We start from the raw sequence: 25,361 nt of genomic DNA on the forward strand, positions 1-25,361 counted from the left end.
GTGGGAAAGAGAATGTGTCAACTTCAGGTAGATATAGCCTTGCTCAGTTGATGCCCATTTCTAAAATACCAAGTTGAGTGACAGCATACCCAGCTATTCAGCGTTATTTACTAGTTTATCCTGGCACCATACACCAGCGGCTCTGTCTGTCTTCCTCACTCCATGGACATCTCCCTGTGCTTACTGTAACAACTATCAGATAATACTTAATTTACATTGTTTGCTATTAAATAATGTAGCATTTGACTCTCCTGTGTTGTGCCCTCACATGCAGGGCATATATCAGGATGAAGGATATTTCATTTTTTTTTTTTATTAACTTGAGTATTTCTTATATACATTTCGAGTGTTATTCCCTTTCCCAGTTTCCGGGCAAACATCCCCCTCCCCCCTCCCCTTTCTTATCGGTGTTCCCCTCCCCACCCTCCCCTCATTGTCCCCCTCCCCCCAACAGTCTAGTTCACTGGGGGTTCAGTCTTAGCAGGACCCAGGGCTTCCCCTTCCACTGGTGCTCTTACTAGGATATTCATTGCTACCTATGAGGTCAGAGTCCAGGGTCAGTCCATGTATAGTCTTTAGGTAGTGGCTTAGTCCCTGGAAGCTCTGGTTGCTTGGCATTGTTGTACATATGGGGTCTCGAGCCCCTTCAAGCTCTTCCAGTTCTTTCTCTGATTCCTTCAACGGGGGTCCTATTCTCAGTTCAGTGGTTTGCTGCTGGTATTCACCTCTGTATTTGCTGTATTCTGGCTGTGTCTCTCAGGAGCGATCTACATCCGGCTCCTGTTGGTCTGCACTTCTTTGCTTCATCCATCTTGTCTAATTGGATGGCTGTATATGCATGTGGGGCAGACTCTGAATGGGTGTTCCTTCAGTCTCTGTTTTAATCTTTGCCTCTCTCTTCCCTGCCAAGGGTATTCTTGTTCCCCTTTTAAAGAAGGAGTGAACCATTCACATTTTGATCATCTGTCTTGAGTTTCATTTGTTCTAGGCATTTAGGATAATTCAAGCATTTGGGCTAATAGCCACTTATCAGTGAGTGCATACCATGTATGTCTTTCTGTGTTTGGGTTAGCTCACTCAGGATGATATTTTCCAGTTCCAGCCATTTGCCTACGAATTTCATAAAGTCGTTGTTTTTGATAGCTGAGTAATATTCCATTGTGTAGATGTACCACATTTTCTGTATCCATTCCTCTGTTGAAGGGCATCTGGGTTCTTTCCAGCTTCTGGCTATTATAAATAAGGCTGCAATGAACATAGTGGAGCACGTGTCTTTTTTATATGTTGGGGCATCTTTTGGGTATATGCCCAAGAGAGGTATAGTTGGATCCTCAGGCAGTTCAATGTCGAATTTTCTGAGGATCCTCCAGACTGATTTCCAGAATGGTTGTACCAGTTTGCAATCCCACCAACAATGGAGGAGTGTTCCTCTTTCTCCACATCCTCGCCAGCATCTGCTGTCACCTGAGTTTTTGATCTTAGCCATTCTCACTGGTGTGAGGTGAAATCTCAGGGTTGTTTTGATTTGCATTTCCCTTATGACTAAAGATGTTGAACATTTCTTTAGGTGTTTCTCAGCCATTCGGCATTCCTCAGCTGTGAATTCTTTGTTTAGCTCTGAGCCCCATTTTTTAATAGGGTTATTTGTTTCCCTGTGGTCTAACTTCTTGAGTTCTTTGTATATTTTGGATATAAGGCCTCTATCTGTTGTAGGATTGGTAAAGATCTTTTCCCAATCTGTTGGTTGCCGTTTTGTCCTAACCACAGTGTCATTTGCCTTACAGAAGCTTTGCAGTTTTATGAGATCCCATTTGTCAATTCTTGATCTTAGAGCGTTAGCCATTGGTGTTTTGTTCAGGAAATTTTTTCCAGTGCCCATGTGTTCCAGATGCTTCCCTAGATTTTCTTCTATTAGTTTGAGTGTGTCTGCTTTGATGTGGAGGTCCTTGATCCACTTGGACTTAAGCTTTGTACAGGGTGATAAGCATGGATCGATCTGCATTCTTCTACATGTTACCCTCCAGTTGAACCAGCACCATTTGCTGAAAATGCTATCTTTTTGGATGGTTTTGGCTCCTTTGTCAAAAATCAAGTGACCATATGTGTGTGGGTTCATTTCTGGGTCTTCAATTCTATTCCATTGGTCTATCTGTCTGTCTCTGTACCAATACCATGCAGTTTTTATCACTGTTGCTCTGTAATACTGCTTGAGTTCAGGGATAGTGATTCCCCCTGAAGTCCTTTCATTGTTGAGGATAGCTTTAGCTATCCTGGGTTTTTTGTTATTCCAGATGAATTTGCAAATTGTTCTGTCTAACTATTTGAAGAATTGGATTGGTATTTTGATGGGGATTGCATTGAATCTGTAGATTGCTTTTGGTAAAATGGCCATTTTTACTATATTAATCCTGCCAATCCATGAGCATGGGAGATCTTTCCATCTTCTGAGGTCTTCTTCAATTTCCTTCTTCAGTGTCTTGAAGTTCTTATTGTACAGATCTTTTACTTGCTTTGTTAAAGTCACTCCGAGGTACTTTATATTATTTGGGTCTATTATGAAGGGTGTCGTTTCCCTAATTTCTTTCTCGGCTTGTTTCTCTTTTGTATAGAGGAAGGCAACTGATTTATTTGAGTTAATTTTATACCCAGCCACTTTGCTGAAGTTGTTTATCAGCTTTAGTAGTTCTCTGGTGGAACTTTTGGGATCACTTAAATATACTATCATATCATCTGCAAATAGTGATATTTTGACTTCTTCTTTTCTGATCTGTATCCCCTTGACATCCTTTTGTTGTCTGATTGCTCTGGCTAGAACTTCAAGAACTATATTGAATAAGTAGGGAGAGAGTGGGCAGCCTTGTCTAGTCCCTGATTTTAGTGGGAGTGCTTCAAGTTTCTCTCCATTTAGTTTAATGTTAGCAACTGGTTTGCTGTATATGGCTTTTACCATGTTCAGGTATGGGCCTTGAATTCCTATTCTTTCCAGGACTTTTATCATGAAGGGGTGTTGAATTTTGTCAAATGCTTTCTCAGCGTCTAATGAAATGATCATGTGGTTTTGTTCTTTCAGTTTGTTTATATAATGGATCACGTTGATGGTTTTCCATATATTAAACCATCCCTGAATGCCTGGGATGAAGCCTACTTGATCATGGTGGATGATTGTTTTGATGTGCTCTTGGATTCGGTTTGCCAGAATTTTGTTGAGTATTTTTGGGTCGATATTCATAAGGGAAATTGGTCTGAAGTTCTCTTTCTTTGTTGTGTCTTTGTGTGGTTTAGGTATAAGAGTAATTGTGGCTTCGTAGAAGGTATTCGGTAGTGATCCATCTGTTTCAATTTTGTGGAATAGTTTGGATAATATTGGCATGAGGTCTTCTATGAAGGTTTGATAGAATTCTGCACTAAACCTGTCTGTACCTGGGCTCTTTTTGGTTGGGAGACCTTAATGACTGCTTCTATTTCCTTAGGAGTTATGGGGTTGTTTAACTGGTTTATCTGTTCCTGATTTAAGTTCGGTACCTGGTATCTGTCTAGGAAATTGTCCATTTCCTGAAGATTTTCAAGTTTTGTTGAATATAGGTTTTTGTAGTAAGATCTGATGATTTTTTGAATTTCCTCTGAATCTGTAGTTATGTCTCCCTTTTCATTTCTGATTTTGTTAATTTGGACGCACTCTCTGTGTCCTCTCGTTAGTCTGGCTAAGGGTTTATCTATCTTGTTGATTTTCTCAAAGAACCAACTTTTGGTTCTGTTGATTCTTTCTATGGTCCTTTTTGTTTCTACTTGGTTGATTTCAGCTCTGAGTTTGATTATTTCCTGCCTTCTACTCCTCCTGGGTGTATTTGCTTCTTTTTGTTCTAGAGCTTTTAGGTGTGCTGTCAAGCTGCTGACATATGCTCTTTCCTGTTTCTTTCTGCAGGCACTCAGCGCTATGAGTTTTCCTCTTAGCACAGCTTTCATTGTGTCCCATAAGTTTGGGTATGTTGTACCTTCATTTTCATTAAATTCTAAAACGTTTTTAATTTCTTTCTTTATTTCTTCCTTGACCAGGTTATCATTGAGTAGAGCATTGTTCAATTTCCAAGTATATGTGGACATTCTTCCTTGATTGTTATTGAAGACCAGTTTTAGGCCGTGGTGGTCTGATAGCACGCATGGGATTATTTCTATCTTTCTGTACCTGTTGAGGCCCGTTTTTTGACCAATTATATGGTCAATTTTGGAGAAAGTACCATGAGGAGCTGAGAAGAAGGTATATCCTTTTGCTTTAGGATAGAATGTTCTATAAATATCCGTTAGGTCCATTTGGCTCATGACTTCTCTTAGTCTGTCTACATCTCTGTTTAATTTCTGTTTCCATGATCTGTCCATTGATGAGAGTGGGGTGTTGAAATCTCCCACTATTATTGTGTGAGGTCCAATGTGTGTTTTGAGCTTTAGTAAGGTTTCTTTTACATATGTAGGTGCCCTTGTATTTGGGGCATAGATATTTAGGATTGAGAGTTCATCTTGGTGGATTTTTCCTTTGATGAATATCAAGTGTCCTTCCTTATCTTTTTTGATGACTTTTAGTTGAAAATTGATTTTATTTGATATTAGAATGGCTACTCCAGCTTGCTTCTTCTGACCATTTGCTTGGAAAGTTGTTTTCCAGCCTTTCACTCTGAGGTAGTGTCTGTCTTTGTCTCTGAGGTGTGTTTCCTGTAGGCAGCAGAATGCAGGGTCCTCGTTGCGTATCCAGTTTGTTAATCTATGTCTGTTTATTTGGGAGTTGAGGCCATTGATGTTGAGAGATATTAAGGAATAGTGGTTATTGCTTCCCGTTATATTCATATTTGGATGTGAGGTTATGTTTGTGTGCTTTCATTCTCTTTGTTTTGTTGCCAAGACGATTAGTTTCTTGCTTCTTCTAGGGTATAGCTTGCCTCCTTATGTTGGGCTTTACCATTTATTATCCTTTGTAGTGCTGGATTTGTAGAAAGATATTGTGTAAATTTGGTTTTGTCATGGAATATCTTGGTTTCTCCATCTATGTTAATTGAGAGTTTTGCAGGATACAGTAACCTGGGCTGGCATTTGTGTTCTCTTAGGGTCTGTATGACATCAGTCCAGGATCTTCTGGCCTTCATAGTTTCTGGCGAGAAGTCTGGTGTGATTCTGATAGGTCTCCCTTTATATGTTACTTGACCTTTTTCCCTTACTGCTTTTAGTATTCTTTCTTTATTTTGTGCGTTTGGTGTTTTGACAATTATGTGACGGGAGGTGTTTCTTTTCTGGTCCAATCTATTTGGAGTTCTGTAGGCATCTTGTATGCCTATGGGTATCTCTTTTTTTAGGTTAGGGAAGTTTTCTTCTATGATTTTGTTGAAGATATTTACTGGTCCTTTGAGCTGGGAGTCTTCACTCTCTTCTATACCTATTATCCTTAGGTTTGATCTTCTCATTGAGTCCTGGATTTCCTGTATGTTTTGGACCAGTAGCTTTTTCCGCTTTACATTATCTTTGACAGTTGAGTCAATGATTTCTATGGAATCTTCTGCTCCTGTGATTCTCTCTTCCATCTCTTGAATTCTGTTGGTGAGGCTTGTATCTACAGCTCCTTGTCTCTTCTTTTGGTTTTCTATATCCAGGGTTGTTTCCATGTGTTCTTTCTTGATTGCTTCTATTTCCATTTTTAATTCCTTCAACTGTTTGATTGTGTTTTCCTGGAATTCTTTCAGGGATTTTTGCGATTCCTCTCTGTAGGCTTCTACTTGTTTATTAATGTTTTCCTGTGTTTCCCTAAGTGTGTTCATGTCTTTCTTGAAGTCCTCCAGCATCATGATCAAATATGATTTTGAAACTAGATCTTGCTTTTCTGGTGTGTTTGGATATTCCATGTTTGTTTTGGTGGGAGAATTGGGCTCCGATGATGGCATGTAGTCTTGGTTTCTGTTGCTTGGGTTCCTGCGCTTGCCTCTCGCCATCAGATTATCTCTAGTGTTACTTTGTTCTGCTATTTCTGACAGTGGCTAGACTGTCCTATAAGCCTGTGTGTCAGGAGTGCTGTAGACCTGTTTTCCTCTCTTTCAGTCAGTTATGGGGACAGAGTGTTCTGCTTTCGGGCGTGTAGTTTTTCCTCTCTACAGGTCTTCAGCTGTTCCTGTGGGCCTGTGTCTTGAGTTCACCAGGCAGCTTTCTTGCAGCAGACAAGTTGGTCTTACCTGTGGTCCCGAGGCTCAAGTTTGCTCGCGGGGTGCTGCCCAAGGGCTCTCTGAGGCGGCAGCAACCAGGAAGACCTGTGCCGCCCTTTCTGGGAGCTTCAGTGCACCAGGGTTCCAGATGGCCTTTGGTGTTTTCCTCTGGCGTCCGAGATGTATGTACAGAGAGCAGTCTCTTCTGGTTTCCCAGGCTTGTCTGCCTCTCTGAAGGTTCAGCTCTCCCTCCCATGGGATTTGGGTGCAGAGAACTGTTTATCCGGTCTGTTTCCCTCAGGTTCCGGAGGTGTCTCAGGCAGGGGTCCTGCCGCTCCTGGGCCCTCCCCCACAGGAGCCGGATATTTCATTTTTAACTGATATTGCCAAGTTGTGCCTCGAAGGGGTTTACCAGTTTATGTTTTCAGAGATGTAAAAATTCTGATGACTGACATTCTATTACCGGTGAGCATGAATATTGTTCGCAGACTATGCATCGTTTGCTGATGGACCTTAAGCAAAATACAGACTTCTTCTATGTGTTTTAGATGGCTTTATTTTTTTACTACTTCAATTTTTTTTGAAAAAAAAATTATATGTGCGTGTGTTTCTGCATGTGTAGCCTCCAATGAGGAGCTATCAGTAGAGGCCGGAGGAGAGTGTAGGATCCTTTAGAGTTGGAGTCCCAGGCAGCTGTGCTGGCCACTAGTACTGGGGACCAACCTCAGGTCCTCTGCAAGAGCAGCAAGTGCTTTTGACCATTGAACTGTTTCTCTGGGCTGTAGTTTTCAATTTTTTGTAATTTTAAAAATAAGATATTAAACCATTTATCTACAATTTCTTTTAAGTTCTTAAATAGAACATCTTTTAAATTATTGAAAAAATATGCTCCACATGTACCTTTGTTATAGTATTTATGTTATACTTATAAATAAGTGTAAGAAATAGGTATCTGTCCTATTGTACAAATAATGACTTATAGGTTGGGAATTACCCTTTCCCTGATAACAATCTTAAAAAAACACAAGTATAGTATCAACTTTGATGTATAACTTTACACAATTAAATTGGTTGGAATATTTTGCCAAGACAAAGAGGTAAGACAGGAGTGTAAAATGTGGCTACATTGCTACGTTAGCCACAGAGGCCATTGCAAGTTGGCATTTTCAATTTTGGGCTATTTTGCCACATTAAGGAAATATTTAGAGAATGATTAGAGACACCTCCAAGAAAGGAAACTGTAGCACACCTCACAGCAGTTGGGAGAGGCAGTGAACAGGGGAAGTTGATTCCAAAATATCCTATGCTCATCAGTGCTACAAAAATATCTGAGGTAATTTGTGAATTCTATTTCTGACTACAATCAACATATTACAGACTGGAAGTTATACCCACCCTGACTTCCCCCTTGGACTTCATGCATGCAATGAATAGCAATCTCTCCATTGACTCTAGGAAACAGTTCAAAAGTAACCTGACTATATTTCTTAACTTTCTCCTTCAAACATCCCCTTTCCTGGGCCTTCTACTCACTCAGGCTAAACACTTGGGAGTTGTCCCTGGCTCCTCTCTTGCTTACTCCTTACCTAAGTTCTCTATCATCCTGCTTCCTTACAATCCTCCCTGGCAGCAGTAGGAGTGAGTTTCAAAATATATGAAATATCACTGGTGCCTGAAAACTCCTAATGCCTTTGTATTTTGAAATAAAATTCAAGATTCTAGTCATAGCTGAGAAGGCCATTATGTACCTGGTCATGCACACAGACAGACAGACAGACAGACAGGCATGCACGCACACACACACACACACACACACACAGGCACATGAGCATACATTTGCGAGTATATACACACAAACACATACACAAACAAATGCAAATAAAATACATCTTTGACGATTTTGTATGTTTCTGTTTAATATTCCGCTAATCTAATTGCTAACATGTGAGCTTGTTCCCCTTAAGGCACAATGTTGCCTCAGCATGCACCTTTCCCAGTACACGGTGTCCCGCATACCACTGTACCTATACATCTCTTTATCAGCTGTCATCCCCAGAATCCTACAGCTAATAAAGTCCCTAACCAAGTTCAGGGACTTGTTTTCTATACTTCGGATCAAGAATAGTCCTTGCCGGTACCTGAAACTATTTGCTAAATCGATGAAAGTGCGAGCTTTAACGTAGCGAATCTTTTGCTCGGTTCACCTTACCTTGATCGCTTTTTGAATATTAATGCATGATTCCCTTATGGTTATCAGCAGCTTATTGAAACGGCCCATCTCTTGGACAAGGACGGTGTTCATGCTCTGAGTGTAGGTTGTTGGGTATCTCCTCATGGCAGATTCAATATCGAAGTTGTTTGGAAGTTTACCCAGGATGTCTCCAGCAACCTCATTGACTACCTCATCCGATGACTTCGCTCCAGAACCTGATGAGCGAGACTGAAGAGTTCAAACAATTACGAACATCCTCGTAAAGGTCAAAGGACAGCTGAGAGGGGAAAACTGATGGGTACATCTAAGAACCAACCTATCTGTTTTACTGATAATTCTTCACACACAAGATTTATCAAAGTGATTGTAAGAGCCACAGGGAATGGAGTTTTCAGAGGGGGTGAAGCAGGGGGAGGAAGAGCGTGTGATGTACCCAGAGAAGCAGGACCTTAGGGAACATTTGTACATCCCACTGCCTGGTGCCCTCAACTGAGCAGCTGGGCAGTGACAAACGCCAATGCCCACAAGGAGGGAATGTGAGCGTGTCCCGAGAAAGCTTGTCACAAATCTATTTGCCAATAATCTATGTATACCGGTTGCCAAAAATGGAGGTGCAGCTTTCTCCTTGAGCCTGTAGGGCAAAGAAAATAAGCTCATTCCCTCAAGGCGGCTCGGGCTTAGGGAGGAAAGGTGGGCATTCGTGATTCCCCTCAGAACCTGGGAAGGAGCATCTGATGTAATTTCTGTTTCATGTTTATAGTGACATCTCATAAATGAATCTCTATTTTCTGGAATGACTTTTTTAAAAAGTCTGAGAACAAATACACTCCTGGGGTGGGGAGGTTGCTGGGGGAGAATAAGCACTATTGGAAGACAGTTGACTAGCTCACATTTTTCCAGTCCAAGGAAACTGACTTCAGTCTCCTTCCTATTTTACATTTCTTGGTCTCTTTATGATTAATATTAAACATTCTATTCTGTGAACACTATCATTCTAACTTAGATTTCTACCTACCAACATGTTACATGCCACTAGAGGAGTTTATAAAATCTGATAATAAACCGATTAAACGCTAGAAAGTTTTAAATGCCTGCTAGTAAAAAAGAAGAATGATTGCCATCAAATAATTATTTCTTACAGTACTTAGTTTATAATTAATATTTAAAACAAATAATACAAGAAAAAATACTGAATATTGGACCCAGATTAGATGAAATATCTTTCTTTTTACTGCATTTACAGAATAATTTGCATAAATGCTTTAGAAATCATTCTATTTTCTATTTCCCACTAAAACACAGAAAACAGAAAACCTAAAAAAGAATCTCACACACACACACAGACACACACACTCACTCACACACGAGGTGAGGCCTATAACTAACCAAAAATGTAAGAAAACGACTTCATCTCAGACATCCTCTTACCTCACTTGCGACACGCAGTTGGGGTTGAAGGTTTGGAAAGTGGTGCTCCTCCGTTCATAGCTGGCTTCTCACTCCTGATGCCTTTCCTGCACAGTCCCCACTCACAGCCTCTTCCTCCCCTTTTCTACCTATACTGACTGTCAATGGAAACTGTGGCCTCACAGATGCTAAACCAGTGGGTCTCATCCTGTGGGTTGTGACCCCTTTGTTGAAGGTTGTCCAACAACCCTTTCACAGGGGTCACCTAAGACCATCGGAAAACACAGATATTCACATCACAATTCATAACAATAGCAAAATTATGGTTGTGAGTTAACAGGGAAAATAATTTTATGGTTGAGGATACTGTATTAAATGAGGAACTCTATTAAATGGTCTCAGAATTCAGAAGGTTGGGAAGCACTGCTCCAGACAAACATCACACCTCTAAGCTCCAGCTCAACGCCATGGCCATGCCCGACGGCCCCTTTCATTATTTAGTTGAAACAAAGAAGCAGCTCCGGAAAGGGCTTGGCAGCCGAGTGCCTGTTGCTCTTGCCGAGGACTCCAGTCCGTTCTCAGCCCCAGCTTAGAAGGTTCACAGCTGCCTGTAATTCCAACTCTAGGACACCGGACTTTATCTTATGACCTCACCACATACAGGTACCACATACACAGGCACAGACACACACCTAGCAATGCATATTCAAAAGGCAGGGTGCATGGCTCACTGATCTACCCACACAGGCCTTGAACTTGAGATCCTTCTGGTTTGGCCTCTCAAATGCTGCCATTACAAGTTGAGTTGCCTTACCTGGTTCAATTGTCTTTGTTTTATTGAGTAAAGATGAGTGGGCTCTATTTTAAAAGAGACCTTGCAGAATTTAGCCTTTTCAGAGAGCCTACAGCACATTGATTTTATAATTTCCCTTTTTTTTAAAAAATTACTTTTATTTATTTTTACAGTCCAGTTGTTTCCTGCCTCCTGGTCCACCCTCCAACAGTTCCTAATCCCATTTCTCCTCCTCTCCCTTGTCTCCAAGAGGATGTCCTCCCCTAACCCCTACCAGGCCTCCCCACTCCCTGGGGCCTCTCGAGGGTTAGGCAAGACTTCTCCTACTGAGGCCAGACCAGGCAGTCATCTGCTGTGTATGTGTCAGGAACCTCAGACCAGCTGGTGTATGCTGCCTGGTTGGTGGCTCAGTGTCTGAGAGATCTCATGGGTCCAGGTTAGTTGAGATTGGTCTTTCTGTGGGGTCACCCTCCTCCTCAGTTTCTTTCAGCCTTTCCCTAATTCAACTGAAGGGTCCCCGACTTCAGTTCAATGGTTGGGTGTATAATTTTCCTCCTTAAGATAAGGTGTGGCCATTGAGCATAAGCAAAGGATCACTGATAAAAACTATCCTCTTGACTCTGTTATCTGCCTCTTCCGTTTTAATCTGAGACGTGCATTGGCTAAGGACATTTAGTACAAAAGTCTTGTCACCATTACTCAGTTCATGGAGCTCTGCGGTTCTGGTCTCTGCCTCTGAGTTGTGACTCAACAGACACTGCCTACCCATTATGAGAGTCACCCTTGCCAATCTGAGCCCAAGGATTATGAAATATTTAATCACATACTGAGGAGATACCCCCGTGTATTCAGACTTATTGGTTTGGTTCTGAGTCATTTTCTGTTGGAATGAGCCCACTGTTTTATGGGTTCTGCAACGTGATACACAGTGGCAAGTTTGAATAAAGCCAGAGACACTGAAATAACCCTGCTGTCACACTCTCACACAGGACAAGTAGCTGAAGCCCCCGGGGCTGACTTACTCATGTTTGTCCACGTACCCTTGTGTGTAATCTGGCAATAACAGGGTTTCATGTGATCATTGTGTACAGTAAACATTAAAATCGTTTTTAATGGGCAATATAAATGTACACATTTATAACACACCCCATAACCTCCTGACTCTTGGCCTTTCCAGCTACAGAATCTGGAAGAGGAAAGAGTGCAGGACAGCAGCTCAGAACACAGGTTCTGGAGCCAATCTGGTGAGGGTCACATGGCTTGGCTTTGAAACTGGGCTTCCCAACTTTGGTCAAACTACTTAATCCTCTTGCACCTCAGTTTCCTATCTATAGAACAGGATTTTTTTAAAAGGTCCCAGGTTCCTTGGGTTGCTTCATTAAAGCAAAGACAGGTCTCTAAGTAGGGCTATCAGGGGCCTAGCACTGTAGGAACATGAACCATCACTGTTTCATTTTGAGGGGCCATAAAATATACCTGCATCTTCCTGACTGAACAGTCAGACACCCTCAGTTTATTTAACCTGCATGGGAACTCCTAGCATCTAGATTAATTTGCTTCCAAAAAATTACAAGAAAAAAAACTAAAAAACAACAAAACAAAACAAAAACCTGAGGTTACCCTCTAAACAGAGAGTGTTCCTCTCACTGAACTCAGAATTAACAACTGTTTAACTCACCGACTGCTGCCCACATTTAAGATTTTACTCTTCTGCCCTCCTGGGCACATAAGTTCCATCAGCAGGCCTTTTTGTGCCTTCTGGTGCCTTCTACCCATAAACTATTTAAATGCATTTTGTAATACAGCTATCATATACTTAAATGTTATGAAATCTAGTAAAAATAAAAGTGAGAAGGGAACTTTTTATGCAAACCAAGGAAAATGTCCTTGGAAAGTAAATAAAGATGAATCATAAAATAAGCAACTGCTGTTAAATCAGTGGGAGACTAGAAAATAAAACAGGTAAAATCTGCACAGATCTGGCTCCCAGACTGCTTCTCGGGTATCTTTAAAATGATGGTTTCCAACTAAGAGAAACAAAAGAAAGATAACATGCTGTTTGGGGGGCAAGACTTAGGCATGAAAGCAAAACAAAATGGAATCCCAAGAAGCAAGAGACTCAAAAAGAGACCTTTGCTCCAAAACAAGACTGATGGAAAGAAAATGGCTGATGCCCACATTCTCTGTGCTGAGTCTGTAATTAAGGGATGATGTGGATTTTTTTCTTTGACTTTGAGAGCTTCTTCACTCTGGCAGTTTTGTAGGCGCCTCTGCTGGATGGTGGGGCAGACACATCTGTGGTGGCTCAGCTCAGGAGCCACGCAAGCCTTACACAGTACATACCTGGGTGAGGAGAATGTTATCAAACAGCAGCTGCGTCTCGGACTGGTCCTTAGTGATGTCGGCATTGGCGTTCATCCCAAAGATTTCTGGGTCTGGGATCAGTGGAAGAGTCTTTGTGTATTCAATGTAGCTTTTGTGCTGCAAAGATGAGTGGAAGAAGTCAGGAGGTTAGATTCAATCATGAGGTAGAGCTTGGCTTGGACACAATGGTTTTCATGGAGTGGGCAAGTCTGGGAGACTCAAGACTGCATGCTTTCTCTTTCTTTCAGCCCAGGACAAGGGTTAAACAAATATGAGCAAATTTAGAGAGGAAAGTTAGATGTCTAATTGTTATAATATTTTTAACAAGAAAAGAGGTGTCTAGGAATTAGGCAATATGAAGGAATATGACAATGAAGATAGAAATTGGTCATACATATATAGGCAAAACACTCATACACATAAAAATAAATAAATCTTAAAAGAAAGATCAACTTAGTCTTAAAAAGTCATGCTTTCACTAATTCTCATAAAAGCACACATAAACATCCATGAACACATGGCATGGAAGTTTGACCACCAATAGTTCTATGATGTAGATCACGTCACATACATGTCCCTTCACTTTTTTTTAACTCCCCAAAACTCATCATTATTGGTCTTATTACCCCAGCATCAGCCTTAGTGTGTGATGGGTTTGCATAACGCTCATGCATGTAACCTCAGGTTCATCCTTCATACATGTTATTTGACTCTGGGAATCAAATGGGAAATGACTGGAGTATACTGGAAAGCCTTTGAAAGCTACCACGTGCAGTTATTCTGAAGGCAGTGTGTGGGGCTGGAAGGAAAAGCAAAAGAGAGCAGGGCCTGTGCCACAGTGCTTCTCTGCCTTCTGCTCTGACAGCCTTTGTCAGGCCCTTCAACCTTAGTGAATTGGCTTCCTTGTTTGTAAAGACTGATACAATGTTAATGTGACCCTTCAGGGAGACCATTACTTAGGACTACCTAAAAGTAACCACGATATAAATGTTAATTGTTACTTCTAACATTTTATGAGCCCCATCATATGCATATTCATTTTAATTGTGAAAAGATATTTTTATGCAAACACCAAGCTCACAATGATAACACCTCAAGTCACCCAGAAAACTCTCTCACATCACAGTGAATAGGAAACCCTAACTTTGTACATTGGGTATGGTCGGTTCCTCTACAGCTTAGAAAGCATGGGCCGAGATGAACAATAAAATTAAAAAGTTTTGTAGGAAATCAGCATTAAAAACTAGTTGTCAGTTCCCAGGAGTGTCATGTTTTTCTGCTCTTGGGTTTCCTAAAGGGGACATACTTACATCACCAGAAGGAGGGACAAAATAGATGCCACTTGAGTCAAATTTGTATTGTGGGTTTTCGACTAATTCTGTGCAGAAGAATTTGTTGAGAATGCTGCGCAGTGTACGCCGGTCCCAGTCGTCCGTCACCCGGCCTCCGTAATTACATTCCCCAGTCATGTAGCGGAGAGCATCATACGGAAGTTCCTAAAATGGAGACCCGCCGTCACCAGCCAGTTAGGAGAGACCAGTAGCACAGGGCAAGGGGAAGTGTCCGAGTTTGGCTACCACCGTTAAGCTAAACATCTTCCTCGAAGTTTGCAATAACATGACCTTCTTTTACATACCTTCCCACTAATTATTGCTGCTCTCCCCGTGATCTTTCTTGCGTTTTATTTCATTTCCATTCAGTCAATGATCAGATCAAAACTCCTGTATTCTGCTGATTCGTTTAATGATCAACCATGTAATTTGAGTTAATAATATTTTTAAACTAAGATTGAGGGTCTTAGTTGTGCATATGTCATTAACATTTGTTCTAACCTAAGTCAAGACTTGGCCTTCTCTCTCTCTCTTTTTTTTTTTAATTTATTTACTTTTTTTATTAACTTGAGTATTTCTTATATACATTTCGATTGTCATTCCCTTTCCCGGTTTCCGGGCAAACATCCCCCTAATCCCTCCCCCTCCCCTTCTTTATGGCCGTCCCCCTCCCCATCCTCCCCCATTACCACCCTCCCCCCAACAATCACGTTCACTGGGGATTCAGTCTTGGCAGGACCCATGGCTTCCCCTTCCACTGGTGCTCTTACTAGGATATTCATTGCTACCTATGAGGTCAGAGTCCAGGGTCAGTCCATGTATAGTCTTTAGGTAGTGGCTTAGTCCCTGGAAGCTCTGGTTGCTTGGCATTGTTGTACAGATGGGGTGGCCTTCTCTCTTTTCTGTTTAATAGCTAAATCATCTGACTCCTTTCTCTTCCAAAGGTATTGTACCACTGCCATGTTTCCTACTGAGGTTCAATTCTTAGTGTTGCCTGCCTGGCTTCCTAGATTACTTTTCTGTGGCTGCAATTCAGTGACTAAAATCACAAGAGTAGAAGCACAACATCAAACCAGTGCTGGGAGCATCTGTCGGGAGGATGCTACAGGCTCTCTGGCTTTTGGTGACTCCAGGTGTTTGTGCCCCATGACAGTGTAAATTTCACCACACTTCTTACTTAACAGAGCTATCTTGTGTGTGTGCGTGCGTGTGTGTGTGTGTATGTGTGTGTATGTGTGTATGTGTGTGTATGTGTGTGTGTATGTGTGTGTATGTGTGTGTGTATGTGTGTGTATGTGTGTGTGAGTGTGTATGTGTGTGTATGTGTGTGTGTATGTGTGTGTATGTGTGTGTATGTGTGTGTATGTGTGTGTATGTGTGTATGTGTGTGTATGTGTGTGTATGTGTGTGCATGTGTGTGTGTGTGTGTGTGTGTGTGTGTGTGTGTGTGTGTTTCTTGACCCGCAGATCAGGAAGTAGCTCTTAGATACTGCTCTAGCGCTATGCTCGCCACCATGACGACAAGGGGCAAAGCCTCTGAAACTGTGAACAAGCCCGCAATTAAGTGTTTTCTTATATAGGAATTGCCTTCCTTGTGGTGCCTTTCTACAGCAGTGGAACGGTGACTAAGTGAACATCCCTTTTGTGGTGACCAAGCACCTCTGGACGCCTACTTTACTGAGAGTGTTTTTATCACTGATGAATATGGGATTTTTGTCAATTTTTTTCTGTAATTACTGATAGGATCTTGTGTTTTAAATTCCCCTTAGCATGTTGATACAGAGGATTTAATTTTTTAAGTGATTAAACCAACCAAACTTGCATACTTAAACATATTTTAATTAACTCCTCACTATAGACTATATTTTAAGGTAAAATATATTCTCCAGATATTCAAATTGCTAACTACCAATATTCCTCACTAGTTCTGTATAATTATCTTAGCTCAGAAGCCTCCCCCTCTGGCATTTATTTTGTCTTAATTATTAGTGCCTTTCCTTCTTTCTGGAGGTCTGACTAGAAGAAAACAGTGTATCACACTTGTGATTCATTTGAATGTTTCTGCCACTTGGACTATTGGTCTTCATTAGTAACTTGTTTGCTTTTATGGACATAAAGTTCAATCCTCCCCATTTGCAAGACTAAGTTAAAAGTTTGAATTTTTTAATATTTCAGTGATAGATTTCATTAAAGATATCCAGCTAAATTTGAATAAGATTCTACTAAAATTTAAACAACTTGCTGTTGAGGGTGGGAAGAGAGTAGAGCTCCCTACTCTCACAGGCACTTAAACAGTTTATAGAACAGTTTTTCAAAGTTTCAATTGTTTACACCCAGTTGTCAAGGAGTAAAGAGGACATCCAATCATGCTTAATGTTTGCTGCTCCTGAGAGAGTGGGAAGGCAAGACAGAGAAAGAGGGAGAGTAAGGGAGAGTCCAGTGGAATGGAGGGGAGGGGAAAGGCTAGTGGGGAGGAAAGAAGGGAGAAGAGGTTCTCAAAAAATGAATTCATGTTTCAGGAAACTGATCATCCTCTTGCCCCACCCCACTTCCAAACTCAGCTAATTTATACTCTTTTTATAATAAATATAACATCATTACTTCTTAAATCTCTACAGGTGACTATGTGTCAAAGTAAATGATAAAATACAGACTCCTTAGAGACAAACTGACATCCTAACTAGCTCCTAAAGCAGTTATAATTTCCTGTTATAATAATGTACTATTTAGTAGGCTATTGGGAACTGCCTTGCAATTTATTTCATAAGAACAGAATTAATCAGAAGTCCCTGCTCACTGCACCAACACTTACAACATGATAAAGAGTAAAAGGTAAGGTTCTCGCTGTGATGTTTATGGTACCTCATACTGGTTCAGAAACATGTGGAGTTGCTGCACACTGATTCTTAGATCTGTCTCATTGAATTCATAAGGAATATTCCACCCCAGGGGTCCGAATTTTCGTCTCTCTTGTACCAAAGCATGAAAGAAACAGAGGCCATAAAGCAATTTCTTGAATTCCTCCTGTAATGAGAAGAAGTTGTCCCATGACATTATTTTTCTGTGAACATTACATCAGACTTGCAATGTTTTTAAATTAGTATAGTTACATTCCTTTGCTTATAAGTAATATGAGGCTCTTTTCATCCCCCAAACACTAAAATGCAAGTGTTTTTCTACAGGTGTTTCAGGCAGAAATCTGCCCATTCACACTCAAGTCCAATTGGACCACATGGCTATGTATACTAAGTTTCCAGAAAACAGAGCAAGTCCATCTAATTTAAATTTTACAGGACTTTTTTTGGGGGGGGCAGTGTTCTAACTGAAGCAACACAACACACGAGAATTATGAACTCTATTTACAGTCCCAGACTATTGTGGGGAAACTTCAAAGGAGATGAGTTGACCTAAATTGGCAGTTCCAAAGCTTCAAGAATACAGCATGCTAACAGCAGGGTTTGAGGTATGACTGTAGAATGATTTCCTCAGACATCGAAACTGCTGTGCTAGGAGTCAGCTTGCTCCCCTTCTCCCTGGTGAAGGGCTTGGGGAGGCAGTCATCCTCACTAAGAAGAGATCAATGGGCCACCAGAGTTGACACAACAGCTGGAAACTGTGGGAAAATGCAAAACTCAGCCATGAAAAAGAATCAGTCCACTGACAGAAGGTAGAAGATCAGAGGGAAACACCAATACACAGTTCAGCATGGGCCAACCTAGTGGGAATCCCAAGGAGTAAGGCATGCTGGTAAAGACAATGTGTACCATGTATTGAGGAAGCCTCACAGTTAGAGCCAGACTGGAGATCCCGAAACAGACTAGATCAGAAGTAAGGTGGGTAGGGCATGAGGAGGAGTATCACCTCAAACCCATGCCCAGATCAAAAAATCCCAGCTAAGATCAGGAATATCTGCCCCTTATTGTTTCAAAGCTGCTCTGAAGTGAACAGTACCAGCAGCTGTTAACTGTGTCAGATGTCATAAAAAGGATGGCAGTTCATTCTCTTCCCCTGATAGCATGCCTCCGGCCAGTCAGGAACACTGGGTGAGAGCTTCGAGAATCCAAAGTCTATATTTTAATAACAATGAAGTAGTAATTAACATATTATGTCATACCTCCCAATTTCTGACTCAAGCTTTCCTTGCAACTGAAAGTAACTATAAGATACTTTATTATTTAACAAAACCTAGAAACATCACAGAAAGGACTTAATTTTATCCTTCAGTGTAAGGTCCCTTCTCAGAATAAACTTGAAAGTGAAAATAGAAAACAAGGAAATATAAAATCAACCAAAAAAGAGATGAGAAAGAATAAAACGGGACTGACAAAAGAGAGGTAGCATAAACTTAAGACACTGAATTAGCATTACTCTGAATTATTTTGTGTATATTGAATCATTAAGTCAATAGTTAATTGTTGGAAGCCAGATGTCTCAATGTAAAAGAAAAGACAAATGTGAAATGAGGAAAGACACGGATGTGGCAGATGCAGTGAAACTGAAAACTCTGGCATGCGGTCATCGTGCCTAGGGGGCATGCATATATACATTTGTATGTTTGCATGCCTAGATATTTTATTTTTTCTTGTTTTTGTTTTTGGATAGAGTCTCTCCATTTAGACTTGGCTATCCTGGAACTCAGTACATAGACTAGGCTGGCCTCAAACTCACAAAGGTCTGCCTGCCTCTGCCTACACCGTACTGGAATTAAAGGTGCACACTGTGGGCTGACGTCTATATGCAGCGAGGGCCGGCACACGATAAGGCAAGGCCTGTGATTGGGCAGTGAAAAAGAAAGGCAGGCTGTGAATTGTGGAGATGGAACAGAGAGTACCAGGGGGAGAAGAAGATGGAGGAAAAGAAGGACAGCCCAGATCCATGTGGCTTTAAATAGTCACAGATAGCCATGAATATCTCAGAAGGGATGGATTACTACAGGACAATTTGTTTTTGTCTTATCTAGGTGGGCAGTTTATATCTGAGTTTATTGTTATGGACATTTTGTGGGGTGAGAATTTACTGATATAAATTTGATTGATAAATTACAAGCCTCAAGAGTTTTGATTTTAATGGGTTACTGGGAATTGTGAACAGTGAGATGGTCGGTCATTACATGGGGTGGTGTGGCAGTGGCCCGCCATAATGACTTAGCGAGATGGGTGGTCGCTGTTGGGGCTAGCCATAGAGGCAGCGAGACTGCTGGGCCCAAGAGAATAGCAGGTGGTAATGTGGGATGGTAACTCCTTTTTTATTATTTCTCACTACAGTACACCACTATTCCTGGCTATGTGTCTATATTTAAGTACCAACGAAGTCATCTAATATCCATTGAATTCTTCAATACCATTAACCACTCAAAAAAAGCAGAGCTCTTTGGAAAAATGTCTGGCTGGCTCTGTGACAGAATCATGAAAGCTCCAAGCTGAGCCTGGTAATATCTTACAATTAGAAAGTGAGAGCTGCTAACAGCATAGACTTCCTAAAGCTGAAATACATTCAGAAACCAGTTTAATGGAGCTCCATTGACTAAATTGGAATAATATGAGTATAAAGTTTTTGACCAATGAATTGCAAATCATTGGAGGTGGGTGGATCAGTAAACCCTATGTCCATACCAACATTGGAAGAAGCCACTGCTTAGAGGAGTAAGTGCCAAGCACTGAACATTCCGAGTGCTGCAGCTGAGGGATGCCACTTAAGGACCAACCCAGAGAGTGGGAACGCTCAGTGAATACTAAATATGGATGGAAGGTAGGACGTCCCCCCCACATGAAAGAGAAAAACCAATTATCAAACAGTGGGGAAATTAATCAATGATCAAAATTAGTTTCATCCACTGAGGCACAGCATCACCTACTTAATAATTTGGCTAAGAATAAAAAATAACTGAATCTAATCATTAGAAAATGTCACACAGATGCTGAGTGAGGAAAATTCCATGCTAAAACAATATCATGAAGTGCGTTCTTTAAGATGACAGTGTTGTAAGGCAAGGAGGGCCGAGGAAATGCTTCTGGTTAAAGAAAGCAGACTCCTGGGAGCAAGCTGGAGGCAGGACAGTTGCCAAGCATGCGCAGGCTTGGGTTTGATCTCCAGCACCACAGGGATGAAGCATAAACAGCATGAAGAAAGTAAAACAGACATAAGAAAGAAGTGTGACCCTGGACTTACACCAACTCTCTTACAGACGACGAAATGAGGCCATTAGCTGACAACACTGAACCACACGAGAGATTGACATGACAGTTACATTTACAAAGGGTAATGACGATACTAAGGTAAGACAATGTCCCTATTCCTAAAACATACATAAATGTATCTGACATGGGGCCTGCAGGCCTCATGCACCCCAAAACACCTATGAACGTGACCCAACATAAAAGTTTAAATATTCTGAGAGTTTTGGATAACTTTACTACATGGGTTGCAAGTATGAACTTTGTAGGTATCAACATTGTGTCTCTATATCAAAGGGTTAGGAATTTCCAAAAGTATTTAAGGATAAGGGGTCAAGATAGATCTAGTTTGCCTTCAACTGATGTTTTACACACACACACACACACACACACACACACACACACACACACACACACAGAGAAGAGAGAGAGAGAGAGAGATGGGGGAGAGAAAAGAGAGTGGACAGACAGACACACAGACACAGAGACTCAGAGACACAGAGAGACTAATGAATATATACACAGATATTAATGTATTTGAGTACATAGAGGGGAAACACAAAAGAATAAACCAAGTGGAGTAAAATTAATAGCAAGTGAAGGACATAGATTGTCCCTTATACTCTTTTAGTATTTTCAATTTTCCTGTAAATATTAACATCATTTTCAAATAAAAGTTAAAATGTAAAGTTGTAAAGTGCTGTAGAATTTAATGAGATTATATTTTGGGTGGGAGCTGTTTCATAAATGCCTCTACCTCTAAAATGTGATTACTCTGGAAGAGACCCTTTAATCGAAAAGAAAGAGAAGGTAAGTTACACTTGCCAAGGGGGCTGTGTTCAGTCTATCATACGGAGAGATGCCCCCACTAACTCTGGCAGTTATCAGCTTTTACCAAGCCTCATCAATACAAAAGCCAGCCATACACAGGTTCAGGAGGCTCAGGACAAGGTGAACTCAGCTTTGAATGTATATGTGTAGATGTCTTTCTTTTTTCTTTTCTTTTGTGTGTGCATGAGTGTGTGTATGTGCAAATTTTTGCTTAAAGAAAGTACATTAGTGTTTCTCCTGTTGTGCACTTAAGTAATGTTCAGACTTCTATGTGTATGAACAACTATGAGCTTTCGAATGGCAAAACTCATCAGGGTTCATAACCCTTCATATAAAAGAGCCCTTCCATTTTTAATTACAGCAAAACATCATGAAACAATTTTGGGTCACAGACATTCAGACAGAATTCTAATCATGAAAACAGTGGGTGTTTTCCCTGCTTGCCGGTGGCTCCGGAAAAGACCCTTATGAGTCCCATCAATTGAGGAGGAAAACCATTTTGGCTCTCATTATGATTATGTGGAGGAAATGTTTTTATGTTTTAATTTAGAGCTATGGTTCCAGATAGCAAAGGGCTCAGCTCATATCCTGGAACAAGTTCTCCAGCCTTGCAGATTTGCGCTGGGAATGGCTTACAGCTGACTCTCTCAACAGAAGCCTACATTATTAATGATACTCCATAGTCTCTCAGCTGAGTAGGACTGGGGCTGGCAGTAAAATTAAAATAAAATATTAATAAAATTGACTTCAGCACAGTCAATAATCAGTAATCAAAACCAACTGTGCTGCAGAGCAGGGGGCCTATTTAATTTGTAGTTTTACTCTGTGCACACATCCCTGATCACTAGGGGCCACTTGAATTGTTCTACAGGGCTGGGGTGACAGAACTCAGCCATCACTAACAGGCTTCCTGCAGCTGCCAAAGAATTCAGGGTCAGAGATCGGGTCCATGAGGTATGATCGGATGATATTAGCCCGCAGTCCTTTCGGTGCTTCGTTGGTCATTTTTACTCCATTCTGCAGGACCGACACAGGGAAATTTGGAGATGGGTAACTCGTCAGCCAGATTCGGAAATCAGGGTGTGTTGATTCTGGGCTTAACTCCTGTGAGTAAATAAATCACAAACAAGCATGAGTAAGACTCAAGAGTCATCTCAACGTCTGTAAGGAACAGTCTGGAAGGGGAAAGAAACATCTATAAAACAGAGATGGAATTGTTGCAATTTAAGCAAAAGCTCAGCATTCGTTTCTGAGTCACCATGCTTCACTGAAAAGGCCCAGATTGTTGTCACTCAACTGATAAAATTAATTCACATGACTTTACAGCTTACAGAAGTGCTAAGTAGTTCAGAGTGGGCTCAAAGACTAAAGCCTTCCTAATGTGTTCATGCCTGAACTGATGTTTCTGAAATATTTAAAAAATAATTCTTTACCCACAGCTAGATTAAGACTAACCTCCTCTTGCTGCAGCCAGATTTGGGAGTTTGGGAGTTAAGTGACACTGAAGACAAATCAATATTACTCCGAACTAGAATCATTTGTTTGAGAGAGAAGGATGTTTTAAAGGGTAAGAGCTAGTGTATCCTGAAGCCTCAATATTTATCACTATTACCTCTATAGTGAACGCTAGAGGTCACAGAGCCCTCCATTAGCACTGTGATGTTAAGGCCTAGGAATAGCTGCTGAGGCCTGTTCCTCTGCGTCATGGACATTCTGAAATACAATATTAGCATTCCTCTGTGTGAAAGGTATCTGCTGTAGCCTGTCTGTGTATCTGCCTCTATTTCTTTTAGGCAAAGTTTTTAATATGAATCCATGTTTATTGTGATCCAACTACAACCTTAACCTGAAGCCTGCCAAATGACAGAAGAAAAACAAGGCATTTGGGTGGTATGTATACAAGAATGAGACTGGGAGAGGTACACACTAATATGTTTATATCTGCATTTTTACCTCACAAACTTTCTCAAGAGTTGGCATCCAAGAGGTGGCAAGGTGGCAGTTTTGAAGAACAACCCATGTTCCATCCTTGACAGCTTTCTCTAACATCTTCATAGCGATTGGCCCTTGGCCTTGGCCCAGAGATAGAGAGCTAAGTTTTGAGCCCCCGTATCCCTGCGTACAAGAACAACAAAGATGTCGTGTTAACATCATACTTTGGTCCAAACAGATATAACGTAAACACGCGTCAATCAATACTTAGGTGAAATGGTGTAGAAATGATCATGGTGATAAGAGGAAAATTCTGAAGGATCTTTGGCTGTTGACATAAGATATAGAAAATAAAAAAAATATTAAGACTTTTTAATAAATTTGCAGATCAAAGGACACAGCTGTCATTAGCAACCCCTAAAACACAGAAGGAAACCCCAAAAGCTAAGAAGGAAAACATGAATTGGAAGATGAAATTGCCCGGCCACCTTGAGCAAGTGTGTCAGCTACTTTAGATACTCCTAAAATTAGAAGAACAAAAGCATTAACCACTGACTTCCAGTCAACAACTTCCTTCAGAAATGCTGTGTGGATGTTTCCCCAGCTTGGCTGTGGCTTTTGGATCTCCTTATTTTAGGGGTAGTTGTCCCTGGACTTCCTGGAAGAGGCCCCAGTGGCAGAGGCAGTGGAAGAATGAGTCTTGGTCCCCCTCCAACTGCTTATTGCATATATTCACTGTCTTGGGGTTTTACTGCTGTGAACAGACGCCATGACCAAGGCAGCTCTTATAAGGACATTAAATTGGGCCTGGCTTATAGGTTCAAAGGTTCAGTCCATTATCATCAAGGTGGGAACATGGCAGCATCCAGGCAGGCCTGGTGCAGGAGGAGCTGAGAGTTCTGTATCTTCATCTGAGGCTGCTAGAAGAAGACTGGCTTCCAGACACCGGGGATGAGGATCTTAAGCCCATGCCCACAGTGATACAACTCCTCCAACGAGGCCACGCCTACTCCAACAAGGCCACACCTCCAAATAGTGTCACTCCTTGGGCCAAGCATATTTAAACTATCACAGTCACTAAGACTGTGAGAAAGAAAAACACTTTGGGGAAAAAAAAGTGGAGGTAGAAGCTGGAGACAGTGCAGAAGGACGACAGACATAGCCCCAGAGAATGACAAGACTGCCTAACGCCAAGGAGACACACAGAAAAAGCAGAGCTCAAAAGGATGCTGAAGCAATGTTGGTTTTCAGAGGTAAGCCCCATGAATGACAGACACTTGGAGCTACCCCCTCCACTCCAGATCTGCCGCCACATTTCTCATCTCATGTCCAGTATCCCTGTCCCAACCAGTGGCCAGCTTCCATTTTGCAGTACTCCACAGTCTAACTGGGATGGCCTTACAAATGAATGGTCATGCTACTTAAAGCATCTCTGTCTGTAATCATGGCATCCGTACCTTCTGAAATAACAGAGGACAATATCAGACAGTCATAACACTCACACAGAATCCAGGCTATTCAAGCGTAAAGAGACTCAATGGAGACCACTTTAATTTTAAAGTCATGTGACTTTCAGGAAGCTATCCTCTCTTTGCTTTAGTATTGCTCACTATGAAATCAAGATGCAACCATTTACTTTAAAGCCTTCTGTATAATTACAAAGAAAAATTTACCCCCAAAGTTCACTGTAGGTCATGACCTCAATCCACTAAAGTTCATTATAGGTCAAGAACTCGATGCAAATGTTCCTGACGGTTTTAGAAACTGCCAGAAGCTGTTTAGATCATACCAAAATGAGGAACATCAACTCAGAACCATCCAAAAACCTGCTCACTACTTCTTCTAGACAGTATAGCATAAGAACACTTATAGCAAATTAATTTCAATATGTTTTAAAATCTCTAACAAGTGTAGACAATTGAACTTACTCCACTGGCAATGAGGCTCTAATACATAGCTGCTCTGAAGGTCAAAGATGGCTGGCCCCCTTTAGAGACTAGGGAGAGAGGAGCAACTAGAAGGCTCACCCTGGAGTTACTGCCTGAATTTAAATCAACCAAGTCCATGTACTTGCATAAACGCTATGTTTGTTGGGAGAGGCAAATGTTCCTCAACCCCCAATTTTAGTATAGGTTGGTCTCA

General features: G+C 41.2%; 1 protein-coding gene across 3 annotated transcripts in view; it reads right to left on the reverse strand.

Annotated features, from left to right (window-relative positions):
• The window catches only part of Dnah7 (dynein, axonemal, heavy chain 7), a 305,667-nt gene that overhangs the window by 28,168 nt on the left and 252,138 nt on the right, over positions 1-25,361 (reverse strand). For all 3 annotated transcript variants that reach the window (XM_039084571.2, XM_039084570.2, NM_001419550.1), the window contains 6 exons: positions 23,241-23,402; positions 22,191-22,391; positions 17,146-17,307; positions 14,263-14,448; positions 12,932-13,069; positions 8,386-8,616 (listed from right to left, as the gene is read on the reverse strand). In XM_039084571.2, coding sequence (XP_038940499.1) covers positions 8,386-8,616; positions 12,932-13,069; positions 14,263-14,448; positions 17,146-17,307; positions 22,191-22,391; positions 23,241-23,402 — 1,080 coding nt within the window. The remainder of the gene's footprint in view (positions 1-8,385; positions 8,617-12,931; positions 13,070-14,262; positions 14,449-17,145; positions 17,308-22,190; positions 22,392-23,240; positions 23,403-25,361) is intronic.

Source organism: Rattus norvegicus, chromosome 9, assembly GCF_036323735.1.
Source record: "Rattus norvegicus strain BN/NHsdMcwi chromosome 9, GRCr8, whole genome shotgun sequence".
NCBI classification, from domain to species: Eukaryota; Metazoa; Chordata; class Mammalia; order Rodentia; family Muridae; genus Rattus; species Rattus norvegicus.